This window comes from Miniopterus schreibersii (genome assembly GCF_964146895.1).
Source record: "Miniopterus schreibersii genome assembly, chromosome: 11".
Taxonomy (NCBI): Eukaryota; Metazoa; Chordata; class Mammalia; order Chiroptera; family Miniopteridae; genus Miniopterus; species Miniopterus schreibersii.
Window position 1 is genome coordinate 55,137,951 of NC_138111.1, and position 13,948 is coordinate 55,151,898.

The 13,948-nt window shown below is 37.7% G+C and overlaps 1 protein-coding gene across 3 annotated transcripts in view; it reads left to right on the forward strand.

Annotated features, from left to right (window-relative positions):
* Positions 1–13,948, forward strand: part of DENND4C (DENN domain containing 4C) — a 104,804-nt gene that overhangs the window by 72,131 nt on the left and 18,725 nt on the right. For all 3 annotated transcript variants that reach the window (XM_081150524.1, XM_081150526.1, XM_081150525.1), the window contains 4 exons: positions 7,776–8,932; positions 11,556–11,733; positions 12,393–12,502; positions 13,281–13,456. In XM_081150524.1, coding sequence (XP_081006650.1) covers positions 7,776–8,932; positions 11,556–11,733; positions 12,393–12,502; positions 13,281–13,456 — 1,621 coding nt within the window. The remainder of the gene's footprint in view (positions 1–7,775; positions 8,933–11,555; positions 11,734–12,392; positions 12,503–13,280; positions 13,457–13,948) is intronic.

A 13,948-nucleotide genomic window follows, 5' to 3' on the forward strand; every position in this document is an offset into this window, starting at 1 on the left:
TACAAATTTGTAAAATAGGCTAATATGATTCCCCTAAAAGCTTAAAAAAAAAAATCTAAATACTTATTATTAGTTTAATTGGTATGATTTTGATTATTAGTTGGTACCAATTTGAAAGATTAAAAAGAAGCTTGAAATCAATTTGGAAGATGAAAGAAAACCTTATCAAATACTTTCCCTTCAAATCTCTCAGGTCATTATGCTTTTTAAAAAACAAATAAGAGTCCTAAATATGAATGGATAGACTTGAATTTGAGTAATGATTCAAATAGGAAATAGCTTTCGGTTTTGGAGTAGAAAAATTTGCATGGTAGCAAAGAGTAAAAGACTACTTGCTTTCCCCAAAGTTTGGGGGCAGGGATATCCCTACATAATTTTGTGCTACCTGATGAGACAAGACTGATCTGTGAGGTCTGGCTGGGATCATGTGTGTGTTACTTGTTAGCACCTCACATAGTGGATGCTAGTAGACATTCAGATATTTGCTGAAGGAATGAATATATCTGAACAATTTTTAGCTACTCAGATTTTATTATCCTTCTTGAAGTTGGCCAATTCTAAGCACTCTCTTCTAGATTCTTTATTTTGGGGGTAGTTATTTTACTTTGAAACAGGAAGAGTTTAGCTATAGCAAATATATAATTCCTTCATGATTATGAATTTGCTTTGTGCAGAGTAGACCAGGCAAATATTTGTTGAATGAGATACATGAAAGCTAAGCTAGAAGAGATTCTTTCTTTTTAGATCTGTTACTTGATGGAGAATGTATTTATTAAATTAAATGTAAAATCTTTAAAATGTAAGGTATAGATCTATATTGATAAATGTGATATATTTCAGCGAACAATATAGGTGTATACAGCATAGATCTATAGATAGCATAAGGTATATATATTGATAAATGTGATATATTTTAGTGAACAGTATAGGTATATACAGCATATATTACATGATCTTTTTAAAAGTGTATGTTTATAGCCCTGGCCTGTTTGGCTAAGTGGTTAGAGCATCAGCCCGTGGACCAAGGGGTTGTGGATTCAATTACCGGTCAAGGGCACGTACCTGGGTTGCAGGAACTCTGCCCCAGTCTGGCAGGCACCCAATCAATGTGTCTCTCTTACATCTTCTCTCTTTCTCTCCCCTTCCCTCCCTCCCTCCCTCCCTCCCTCTAAAAAAAAAAAATCAATGGAAAAAATATCCTCGCTGTGGCCAGTTTTGCTCAGTGGTTAGAGCGTCAGCCCGTGGACTGAAGGGTCCCGGGTTTGGTTCTCGCCAAGGGCACATACCTCAGTTGAATGCTCAATCCCCTACCAGTCCCCAGCCCTGGTCCGGGCGCTTGAGGGAGGCAACCAATTGATGTATCTCTCTCACATTGGTGTTTCTCTCTTTCTCCTATCCATTCTCTCTGAAAAGCAATGGAAAAAATATCCTGGAGTGAGGATTAACAAAATAAATAAATAAATAAAGTGTGTATGTGTGTATGCATAGAAGATGAAAGGCAGATTATACATTAAAATGTTATCTCTGGGAGGCAGGGTTGAATTGGTTTTGTTTGTACTTTTTTTCTGTATACTTCTTTTTTACCTTCTAAACTTTTTTCTTTTTATGCTTTTTTTTTTTTTTGGTTTGTTTTTCTTGTTCAAAATATTACAGATGTCCCTTTTCTCCCCAGTGACCCATTCCACCCCATCCTTCCCCCCTCCCCAGTCGCTCTCCATACCATTGTCTGTGTCCTTGGGTTGTGCATATGTGCATATAAGGTCTTTGGTTAATCTCTTCCCCTTCCACCCACCTGCCCTCCTCCATCCCTCTGAGATTGGTCAGTCTGATCCATGCTTCCATGTCATTGAATCATTTCTGTTCATCAGTTTATTAAGTTCTTTAGATTCCACATACAAGCAGGGTTATGTGATGTTTGTCTTTCTCTGCCTGGCTTATTTCACTTAGCATAATATTCTCCAGGTCCATCCGTACTGTCACAAAGGGTACGAGATCCTTCCTCTTTACAGCTGCGTAGTATTCCGTGGTGTAAATGTCCCACAGCTTTTTTATCCACTCATCTACTGATCGGCACTTGGGCTGTTTCCAGATCTTAGCTATTGTAAATTATGCTGCTATGAACATGGGGTGCATATTCTTTCTGATGCGTGTTTCAGGATTCTTAGGATATATTCCTAGAAGTGGAATCACTGGGTCAAAAGGCAGCTCCGTTTCTAATTTTTTGAGGAGCCTCCCTACTATTTTCCATAGTGGTTGCACCAGTCTGCATTCCCACCAGCAGTGCACTAGGGTTCCCCATGTCTCCACACCCTCGCCAGCACGAGTCGTTTGTTGATTTGTTGATGGTAGCCATTCTTACAGGTGTGAAGTGATACCTCATTGTGGTTTTAATTTGCATCTCCCTGATGATTAGCGACGTTGAGCATTTTCTCATGTGTCTCTTGGCCATCTGTATGTCCTCTTTGGAGAAGTGTCTGTTCGGGTCCTTTGCCCATTTCTTAATTGGGTTGTTTGTCTTCCTCTTGCTGAGTTCTTTGTACACTTTGGAAATTAGCCCCTTATTAGATACATTCTTGGTAAATATGTTTTCCAGACTGGGGGGCGGGGGGTTCTTTGTATTTTGAGGCTGTTTTCTTTTGCTCTGCAGAAACTTTTTAGTTTGATGTAGTCCCATATGTTTATTTTTTCTTTTGTTTCTCTTTGTCCTAGGAGACGTATCAGTGAAAATTACACTGTGTGGGATGTCTGTGACTTTACTGCCTATGTTTTTTTCCAGGATTTTTATGGTTTCATGACTTACATTTAAGTCTTTTATACATTTTGAGTTTATTTTTATATAAGGAGAAAGTTGGTGGTCTAGTTTCATTTTTTTGCATGTAACTGTTCAATTTTCCTAGCACCACTTATTGCAGAGACTGTCTTTACTCCATTGTATGTTCTTGCCTCCTTTGTCAAATATTAACTGACCACAATGGCTTAGGTCTATTTCTGGGGTCTCTGTTCTCTTCCATTGGTCTATATGTCTGTTGTTGTACGAGTACCAAGCTGTTTTCATTACAATGGCTTTGTAGTACAGTTTGATATCTGGTAAAGTGATCCCTCCCACTTTATTCTTTTTTCTCAAGATGGCTGCAGCTATTCAGGGTCTTTTTTGGTTCCATATAAATTTTTGAAATGCTTGTTCTAGATTTGTGAAATATACTGTTGGTATTTTAATAAGAATTGCATTGAATCTATAAATTGCTTTGGGTAGTATGGACATTTTAATGATATTAATTCTTCCAATCCATGAGCATGGTATATTCTTCCACTTGTTTTATCTTTTTCTATTTCTTTTTTCAGTGTCCCGTAGTTTTCCGAGTACAGGTCTTTTACATCCTTGGTTAAGTTTATACCTAGGTATCTTATTTTTTTTAGTTGCAATGGTAAATGGTATTTTTTTTTTAGTTTCTCTCTCTGAAAGTGCACTGTTCGTGTATAAGAATGCCATTGATTTTTGGATGTTGATTTTGTATCCAGCTACCTTGCCAAATTTGTTTATTAAATCTAGTAGTACTTTGATGGAGTCGTTAGGGTTTTTTATGTATTATATCATGTCATGTGCAAATGATGACAGTTTTACTTCCTCCTTGCCGTTTTGGATACCTTTTATGTTTTTTTCCTGCCTGATGGCTGTGGCAAGGACTTCCAGTACCATGTTGAATAGGATGGTGAAAGTGGACATCCCTGTCTTGTTCCTCTTTTTAAGGGAAATGGTTTTAGTTTTTTACCGTTGAGTATGATGTTGGCTGGTAGGTTTGTCATAAATAGCCTTTATTAATGTTGAGGTATGATCCCTCTATTCCCACTCTGCTAAGAGTTTTTATCAGAAATGGGTGCTCGATTTTGTCAAATGCTTTTTCTGCATCTATTGATATGATCATATGGTTTCTGTCCTTCATTTTGTTTATGTGATATATCACATTTATTGACTATGGATGTTATACCAGCCTTGCATCCCTGGAATAGATCCCACTTGGTCGTGGTGTATGATCTTTTTAATTTATTGCTGGATCCAGTTTGCTAGTATTTTGTTGAGGATTTTAGCATCTATGTTCATCAGGGATATTGGCCTGTGATTTTCTTTCTTTGTAGTATCTTTATCTGTTTTTGGGACTAGGATGATGCTGGCCTCATAAAAAGAGTTTGGGAGTTTTCCATCCCCTTGAATTTTCTGGAATAGTCTGAGTAGAATAGGTGTTAATTCTTCTTTGAGTGTTTGGTAAAAGTCGCCTGTAAATCCATCTGGCCCAGGACTTTTGTTTGCTGGGAGTTTTTTGATTACTGCTTCAATTTCATTAGTTGTTATTGGCCTATTCAGGTTTTCTGCCTCTTCTTGATTCAGCTTTGGAAGGTTGTATGCTTCTAGGAATTTGTCCATTTCACCCATGTTGTCCAGTTTGTTGGCATATAGTTGCTTATAGTATTTTCTTACAATCTTTTGTATTCTGTTGGGTTGGTTGTTATATCACCTCTTTCATTTCTGATTTTACTTATTTGGGTCCTCTCTCTTTGTTTCTTAGTGAGTCTGGCTAAAGGTGCATCAACTTATTTATCTTCTCAAATAACCGGCTCTTGGTTTCATTGATTTTTTGTATTGTTTTTTAATTTCTATGTCATTAATTTCTGCTCTGATCTTTATTATTGCCTTCTTTTTACTTCCTCGGGGCCTTTCTTGCTGTTCTCATTCTAGTTCTTTTAGTTGTTGTGTTAGATAGTTCATTAGAGCTTTTTCTTGTTTCTCGAGATAGGCCTGTAATGCTGTGAACTTTTCTCTCAAGACTACTTTCACCGTGTCCCATAGATTTTGGGTGGTTGTCCGTTCATTTTCGTTTTTTCCAAGAAGTGTTTGATTTCTTCCTTGACCTCATTGGTAACCCATTCATTGTTTAATAACATGCTGTTTAGCCTCCATGTGTTTGAATATTTTTGAGTTTTTTTATAGTGGTTGATTTCTAGTTTCATGGCATTGTGATCTGAGAAGATGCTTGATATGATTTCAGTCTTCTTATATTTGTAGAGACTTGCCTTGTGCCCCAACATGTGGTCTGTTTTTGAGAATGTTCCATGTGCACTTGAGAAGAATGTGTATTCTGCTGCTTTGGGATGAAATGTTCTGTAACTGTCAATTAAATCCATTAAATCTAGTGAGTCATTTAAGGTCTGTGTTGCCCTGTTGATTTTTTGTCTTGATGATCTGTCCAGTGCTGACAGTGGGGTGTTAAAGTCCCCCACTATGATTGTGTTGCTTTCAGTCTCCCCCTTAAAGTCCACCAAGAAGTTTTTTATATATTTAAGTGCTCCTGTATTGGGTGCATATATGTTTATAAGGGTTATTTCCTCTTGTTGGATTGATCCCTTTAGTATTATGTAGTGACCATCTTTGTCTCTTGTTATGGTCTTTATTTTGAAGCTGTTTTGTCAGAAATAAGAATTGCTACTCCAGCTTTTTTTTCCTTTCCATTTACATGGAATATTTTATTCCATCCATTCACTTTTAGCCTGTGTGAGTTTTTTGCTCTCTGGTGGGTCTCTGGTAGACAACATATATTCGGGTCCTGTTTTCTTATCCATTCAGCTACTCTGTGTCTTTTGATTGGACCATTTATTCCATTTACATTTAAGGTTACTGTTGATATATACTTATTTCATGCCATTTTTCTCCTTTATGCTGATGTACCTTTCACTATTCCTTCTTTTTCTTAGAGCAGTCCTTTTAGCATTTCTTGCAATGCTCATGGTACTGAACTTCTTTAGCCTTTTTTTGTCTGGGAAGCTCTTAATTCACCTTCAATTTTAAATGATAGCCTTGCCAGATAAAGCAATCTTGGTTGCATGCCCTTGCTTTTCATTACTTTGAGAACTTCATGCCACTCCCTTCTGGCCTGAAGAGTTTCTGTTGAGAGATCTGATGTCAGCCTTATGGGGGTTCCCTTGTAGGTCACTGCTTGTCTCTCTTGCAGCCCTTAATATTCTCTCTTTGTCCTTGACATTTGCCATTTTAATTATGGTGTATCTTGGAGTGGGTCTCTTTGGGTCCCTCTTGTTTGGAACCCTCTGTGCTTCCTGAACTTGTGTGGCTTTCTCCCTTGCCAGCATAGAGGAGTTTTCTGTCATTATTTCCTCCACCAAGCTCTCTATCCCTTGCTCCCCCCCCCGCCCCCGGATTTCCTATAATGCAAATGTTGTTTCACTTCATGCTCTCCCAAAGCTCCCTTAGACTGTCCTCATGCTTTTAAGTGTTTTTTTCTTTTTGTTGCTCTGATTGATTTTTTTCTACTTTGTCTTCTAAGTAACTTATTATATCCTCTGCTTCATTGAGCCTGCTTTTAATTCCTTTCAGTGTATTCTTGATATCAGATACAGTATTCTTTATTTCTGCCTGATTCTCATTTATGATATCTATCTCTTTTTTCATGTTTTCACTAAGTTCCTCGACCTTACCATTAAGTGCCTTGTTGTTCTCGTTAATTTCCTTGAGCATCCTCATAACCATTACTCTGAACTCTATTTCTGATAACTTGCTTAACTCCATTTCATTGAAGTCTTTTTCTGGCGATTTTTCCTTTTCTTCTGTTTGGGGTTGTTTCTTTGTCTCCCCATTTTGTTGGCTCTTAGTGTTTGTATCTATATATTAGATATATTTGCTGTCTCCCAGTCTTATGGGGAGGGATTTTTGTAGTGTGAGTCCAGTGGAGCCCAGAGGTGTGTTTTCCTTATACTTATGAGCCCTGGGCATGTCCCTTTTGTGGGTTTCCCTTTTGCGGGTTCTTTGGTCTCTCCTGTTGTGATTGGGTCTAGATTGTTGTTGACCAGTCCTTGGGAGGACTCTCCTCTCAGGTTGGCTAACTGTGTATCTCAGCCCCAACCACATCGTGTAAGTTGTACGGGTGCTGGCAAGGCAGGACAATACACAACTAAACTTCCATGAAACAAGGGGTATCTTATAAAATATCTTGACAATCACAATGAAAACAACCCAAGTGAAAATAGAACTGGGAGAGTGAAGGGAGAACACAAATTCTAAAGCAAATAAAAGTTAAAAAAAAAGAGATAAGTATATTGTTGTTAATAGTCATGAAAATTTAGAAGATAATAAGCTAAACTAAAATGTAAAAATAGAGAAGCTACTGGGAGATAAAAGGGACTGCCTCTCCTGTGGTCAGCACTCTGAGTGTAACACGCGGGGCGTGGCCACCATTAGAAGTTTTGTTTCCCCAGGAAGGCGCCGCCCCATCGTGGGCACCCCACTCCCCTGGGTCTCTCTGCCCTCCGTGCGGGGCACTCCTTCTTCTCTTGTCCGCTCTGGGTGTGAGATCCCCACTTTTGGAGGCTGGTCCGCACTCCCGAGGGGAGGGAGCTTTGTAGCCTCCAAGCCTCAGGGCTTGGAGCCCAGCACAGGCTTCAGGGGGGCTCCCCCTTTCTCCTCCTCCCCCCCCCCCCCCAGACTATGATGATGCTTCCCCAGTGCTCCCTACTCTCAATATGTCCACTCAGGTGTGTTTCTCTGGTTTCTCCAAGCTGGCTATGTAGTATTTTAGGAGTAAATCGAGTCCGTGGCTGGGAGCAGGGCCACTCTGCTGCTTCTCACAGTGCCGCCATCTTCCCTCCTCCCTTCTAAACTTTTTGAATCTTTTACAGAGTATGTGTCCCTTTCAAAAAAATCAGAAAGTAAACTTTTTAATAAAAGTCACTTTAGAAAACGTTCATTTTTAACATTGTGCTTTCTCTTTCAGGTAGTACATCAAATGTGCTGTTTTCTGCTCCAGATCCAGTTGAAGATGCAGTCTTTGGTGAAGTTAGTAATCTCAAGAATGGTGATAGAGGAGAAAAGAGACAAAAGCATTTTCCAGAGAGGAGCTGTAGTTTTAGTTCTGAAAGTCGAGCAGGAATGTTGCTGAAGAAGAGCAGTTTGGATTTGAATTCAAGTGAAGTGGCTATCATGATGGGAGCAGATGCCAAGATTCTCACAGCAGCATTAACGTGTCCTAAGACTTCTCCGCTTCATATTGCAAAAACCCATAGCTTTGAGGGTGTTGGCTGTCATCTAGCTGATACTAGGACGCGTTTTCCTGAAAGCACTTGGGATTCTGAGCATAGATCTTCAGTGTTAGAGATGCTTGAGGAAAGCCAAGAGTTCCTGGAACCTGTGATTGATGACAGTGTAGCTACAACTACTGTGACAAAGGATACACATGACTGCCTACAAAATGATAGTAACAGTAATCAGTCCAGAGACTTGAAAGCAGGATCCAAAGACCTAATAAATAAAAGAAGTAGTTTATATGGTGTTGCTAAAGCCGTTGAGAGGGAAGATGTTGAAACTGGACTAGATCCTTTGTCTCTGTTAGCCACTGAATTTATAGGAGAAAAAACTGATCCTGAAGATAAATTTTCTCCAGTTATTGCACGTAATCTGGCTGATGAAATCGAAAACTATATGAACCTAAAGAGTCCCCTAGGTAGCAAGTCTTCTAGTATGGAATTACACGGTGAGGGAAACAGAGAGTCTGGAACTACCGCTGCTTTTATTCACTCTTTAGAGAGGAGATCAAGCCTACCTTTAGATCATGATCCACCAGTGCAGGAAAATCCTGAAAGTGAAAAGAGCTCCCCTGCAGTGTCTAGGTCTAAAACGTTTACTGGGCGTTTCAAGCAGCAAACTCCCTCCCGAGGTCATAAAGAACGTTCAGCTTCTTTATCAGCACTGGTGCGTTCTTCACCACATGGCTCCTTGGGTTCTGTGGTAAATTCACTGTCAGGGCTAAAGCTGGATAATATACTCTCGGGGCCCAAGATAGATGTCCTAAAGTCTGGTATGAAACAAGCAGCGACAGTAGCCAGTAAGATGTGGGTAGCTGTAGCGTCTGCCTACAGCTACTCAGATGATGAGGTAAGAATGTTTTGTGTGTGTAGTCTATCTGCTACTGGAATGTTTGTAGTATTTTTTATATATAAATTATTATTTAGAGATTTTTAGTTACTGGTTTTTATATTTTAAAACTTTATGCATATCCTATTTCTTGAAATGACGAACATACTACATGTAAGGAAATTAATAATGAAGAAATAGACTATCAAGACTACTTTATAATTCCACAGATCCGTCTAAACTAACACGTTAAGTTTATTTCTTTGAAAGCACTAATGATTAATGCATTAATTTAATAAGGGTGCCATGTTATATTTGCATAGCACTTCACCTTTTACTTTTCAATTTTAAATTTTTTAACTTATTTTTATTGTTGCAAGAATTAGATGTCCCCCCGTTTTTCTCCATTGACCCCCTCCACCCTGCTCCCCTAGCACTTCACTTTTTAAATAACCTTTACCTTTGTTATCTTTTTAATATATCTTTAGATCTTATGAAAATAGAAGTGGGGAAATTTTGCTTGTTTTATAGGGAAACTTTAAAAGTTCACTATTGTGTTTAAAGAATTATAGTTCTTTAGTAGAAAAACAGACATCTGTAAATGTTTACCATTTTACTATAGCACTGTGTTCTAGGTATTGTCATAAGCTATATGTCTGTATTTATACATGAATATATGTGTGTGTATATATATATATATATACACACACATATATGTTTATTTAATTTTTGTAGCAATCCCATGGGTTGCTACTATCATTATCCACATTTTATAGAAGAGGTATCTGAGATTCAGAGAGGTTAATTAACATCCATAGGTCACACAACCTAGTGAGTGTCAGAACTAGAATTTGAAGTCTGGGAGATTGGTTCTAGAGTCCATGCTCTTAACCACTATAGTAGCAAAGAGGGGAGCAGTATCTTAGAAAAGGTTCCTGTGGGATTGTCCAAAGAGAGCAAAGCAGATGATATCTAAATTGGTTTTTGATAGTGAAACTGAAAGTTTTGGGTTAGTCAGAGTGTTAAGAGGACAGTATGTGTATCTGAGAGAATAATGGAAAAAGTATGGAGGCTTAAAGCGTCATTCATTTTCAAGGTAATATAATCAATTTCAGGATGCTAAAGTTCTAAGGAGGAAGTAGAGACAGGAAATTAAACTGGACAAATAAGACTTTGTATACTGTTTGAAGGAAAATTTTATAGGCAAACTTTCAAGTATATTAAGTATTATAACACAGATTGTATTTTGTATTTAAGGAGCTTACAGGGTCAGTTAAAGAAAGACAAAATAAGCTAGCTTCAAAAGTATCTTAACCTGGCATTATTTAAAAAAGAAGAAAAGTGAGCCATTTTATATTTGAAATTTTATCTAACAGTCTTCAAAAAAAGCTTTATACAGAGTAATTTGGACTTGGAATATATGATAGTAAATTCCAAGTGGTAGCAGATCTTAATCTTTCTTTTCATTGCTATATCTCTGATACAGTGCCTGGCAAAAGCAAATAAGATATATCTAATAAATATTTTCAAAGGAAGAAATGAATAAAAAGTCTATAAAATGTTTATAATTATTAACCAGAATTTAATTTAGGGAAAAATTAGGGATATGTGTAAAAATACTTTATGGGAATTCATCAGTGTAACTTATATAAAATGGAAAGCATTCTGAATGACTAAGCAATAGAGAATTTACTAAATACCTATTAAGTACATCAGTAAATTGGACTAGGTTGGAGGGGTTTAAATAATGTCATTAAATCTTCTACATTATTTAAATAAATTACATGAGAAGAATAGGTTTAAAAACATTTCCTGTTTTGTAAAAATGTATTATGCATATTTAAAAATGATTAGAAGGATATATATCAAATTTTGATTGTACTCTGGGTGTTGATATTTTAAGTGTTTTTATTTCCTGTTTTGTATATCTGTACTTGAAATTTTTTATTGTTTGATGTGGTTTTATAACACAGAAGACACAAGTATTTTTTAAAGCAAAAATTAAAAAGGGAACTGCTTATTGAAATGTTTTTTATTTAAACTAAAGCATCAACAGTCACAGTGGTCAAGAACTACAGTGTTCAGAACTTTATTCATTCTTTATGTCTCTACTATTGATGGTTGTTATTCTGAACAGTCATATTCCCAGCTAAAAGTCTCACAGCAACCTTATTTTAAAGGACTCATATTGTCCATATTTTTCAGATGATATAATTAAAAGGTAAAGAAGTAATTTTTGCACGGTCACATACCTAGTCCGTGATGGGGAGCCAAGATCCCACTCTGGCTGTGTCTGATTCTAATGCTCCTACTCACTTGTGCTGGGAATCCCAATCCCATTGGAAATGTGAGCTCCTAGAGTTCCTTCATTTCGATATTGAATATTGAGAGGCACCCATACCCCAACACATACACCGGGGGTCCACAAAATGTACATTATATAGGTCATTGCTTGAATGTGTTATTAGAGTTTGGAAGGGAAATTCCAAATAATAGAAGTTCATCGTTTTGAAAAATATGGGGGTTATGATTTATTTAAGGATTATAGAGGAGTTTAATTTTGAAAAAGGTGGAGTAAATATATTCTCATTATTTATGAAGGTATTATTTATGTGTGTGTGTGGTTTTATTTTTTCAATTAAAGGAGGAAACTAATAGAGATTACAGTTTCCCAGCTGGCCTTGAAGACCATATTTTGGAGGAGAATGTGTCACCTAACACAAGTATCTCAGGGTTGGTCCCCAGTGAACTTACTCAGAGTACCACAAGCCTTGGCAGTAGCAGCAGCAGTGGAGATATAGGAAAATCACATTACCCAACAGGTATGGGGAAGGACTGTCCTCTCTCCTAATTTATAGGCCCTTACTTTCCCCTCTCCCACCACACATACAATAAGCCTCATTTGTTGAGATGAGATGATAGATTTTTAATATAGCCACACCGTACTATTACTATTATTTTATATGATCTACAGGTACTATAGTTACTTAATGATTTTATTTTTAGTTGTGTGTATTTGTGGATTATATCATTTGTTCTTGAACTTGTGTGTATGAACAATATATGATTGTTCACTATATGATTCAACTTCCCAAGGACGTTTGAAATTTTTCATAATACAGAGCTGGGTAAAGTAGAATTATAATTTAAAAAAATAACAGAACTAAGACATTTCAGTGTTACAGCTCAGGGACTTTCAGACTCTGGTATTCACCGAGAGAGCTGGTTAAAAACACATTTCTAAGGCCCGATCCCACAGACTGTGTCTCAAAAATTTTAGGGCTTGGACATCTGTATACATTTTTAAGGAAATTCCCCAGGTTACCCTGATACACACACACATACACACATGTTTTTATACTGAGCCATTTGAAAATAAATAGCAGACTTCATAAACTTCCCCCTAAATGCTTAAGTATGCATTTCCAAAGAGTAAGGACATGCTCATACATAATGGGTTATGATGGTTACTTCTCTCTAGGTGAACTTCCATTTCCAAGAGGCATAAAAGGGCAGGACTTTGAAAAATCAGATCATGGTTCTTCTCAAAACACCAGCATGTCTAGCATCTATCAGAATTGTGCAATGGAGGTAAAAGTTCTGTTTCTGCTCATGATAAAGTGGCTGTGAACATATTTTTTTTAATTTCAGAATGACGTTTAACAGAATCCTATGATACTCTTGTCAACAGAATAAGAAAAGCCATTCTGTTGAATTTGTTTGATGTTTTATGTAAATAAGGCAATAAACTGATAGTTTTTGTTTGTTTTTATTGATTTCAGAGAGAGGAAAGGAGAGGGAGAGAGAGAGAAACATCAGCGATGAGAGAGTCATTGATTGGCTGCCTCCTGCACGCCCCCTGCTGCAGATCGAGCCGGCAACCTGGGCATGGCCCTGATTGGGAATAGAACCTTGATCTCCTGGATCACATAGGTTGATGCTCAACCACTGAGCCATGCTGCCCGGGTGGGTGGTTGGTTGGTTGGTTGGTTGTTTTTAATCCTCACTTGAGGATGTTTTTTCCATTGCTTTTCAGAGAGAGTAGGAGGGAGGGAGAGAGACAGACATCAGTGTGAGGGAGACACATCCATTAGTTGCCTCCCGCATGTGCCCTGACAGGGCCAGGGCTGAGGGTGGAGCCTGCAGCCGAGGTACGTGCCCTTGACCAAAATCAAACCCAGGACTCTCCAGTCCATGAGCTGATGCTCTAACCACTGAGAAAAACCTGCTAGGGAGATAAACTGGTAGTTTTACCTGTAAAGTAATTGAACCGTTAATTTCAAATTTGATCAACAAAAGAAATAAAATTATGTGTCTCAAAAGGGTGTTACTGTGGAGCCTTTCAGTATGTGCACATTTCTGCTCCTAGGTTCTGATGTCAAGTTGTTCGCAGTGCAGAGCTTGTGGAGCCTTAGTTTATGATGAAGAAATTATGGCTGGGTGGACGGCAGATGATTCAAATTTGAATACAACTTGCCCATTCTGTAAAAGCAACTTCTTGCCTCTTCTCAATATAGAGTTTAAAGACTTCAGAGGCTCTGGAAGGTTAGTATTGTAAAAGCTCCCTTAAGAGGTAAGTGCCCAGTGGCATGACTCCTGGGGGAAAAGTAAAATATTCATGGTATGTTCCAGGTGTCCCTTTCTCTCCATCACTTTCACTATTTGAGTAGAAAATAATAGTAATGTAGGGAACTAGTTTTCCATTTTATTTAACATATAATTATCAGCAGTTAATGCTTGCAGCTAAACTTTATAGATAATTGAAAACTCCAGTGTTTGTCATTAATATAAACTTTCTGTCTCTGTGACCTTAGTTATGTCATGTAGAAGTAAAAAGGCAGAGGGGGAGGGGGCTTGAATGCTTAACTGGTAGTCTTCTACAGTGAAATGACCAAATTCTAAGCAATGAGAAGGAGGCGAGCTGATCTGTAATCAGACATTAAGTAATTGAGAGTTTTTGGTAACTATGCTGACCTAAGTAATTATACTTAATATTCTATTGATTTTATGGAGCAAATGAACTTTATATTGTCTACT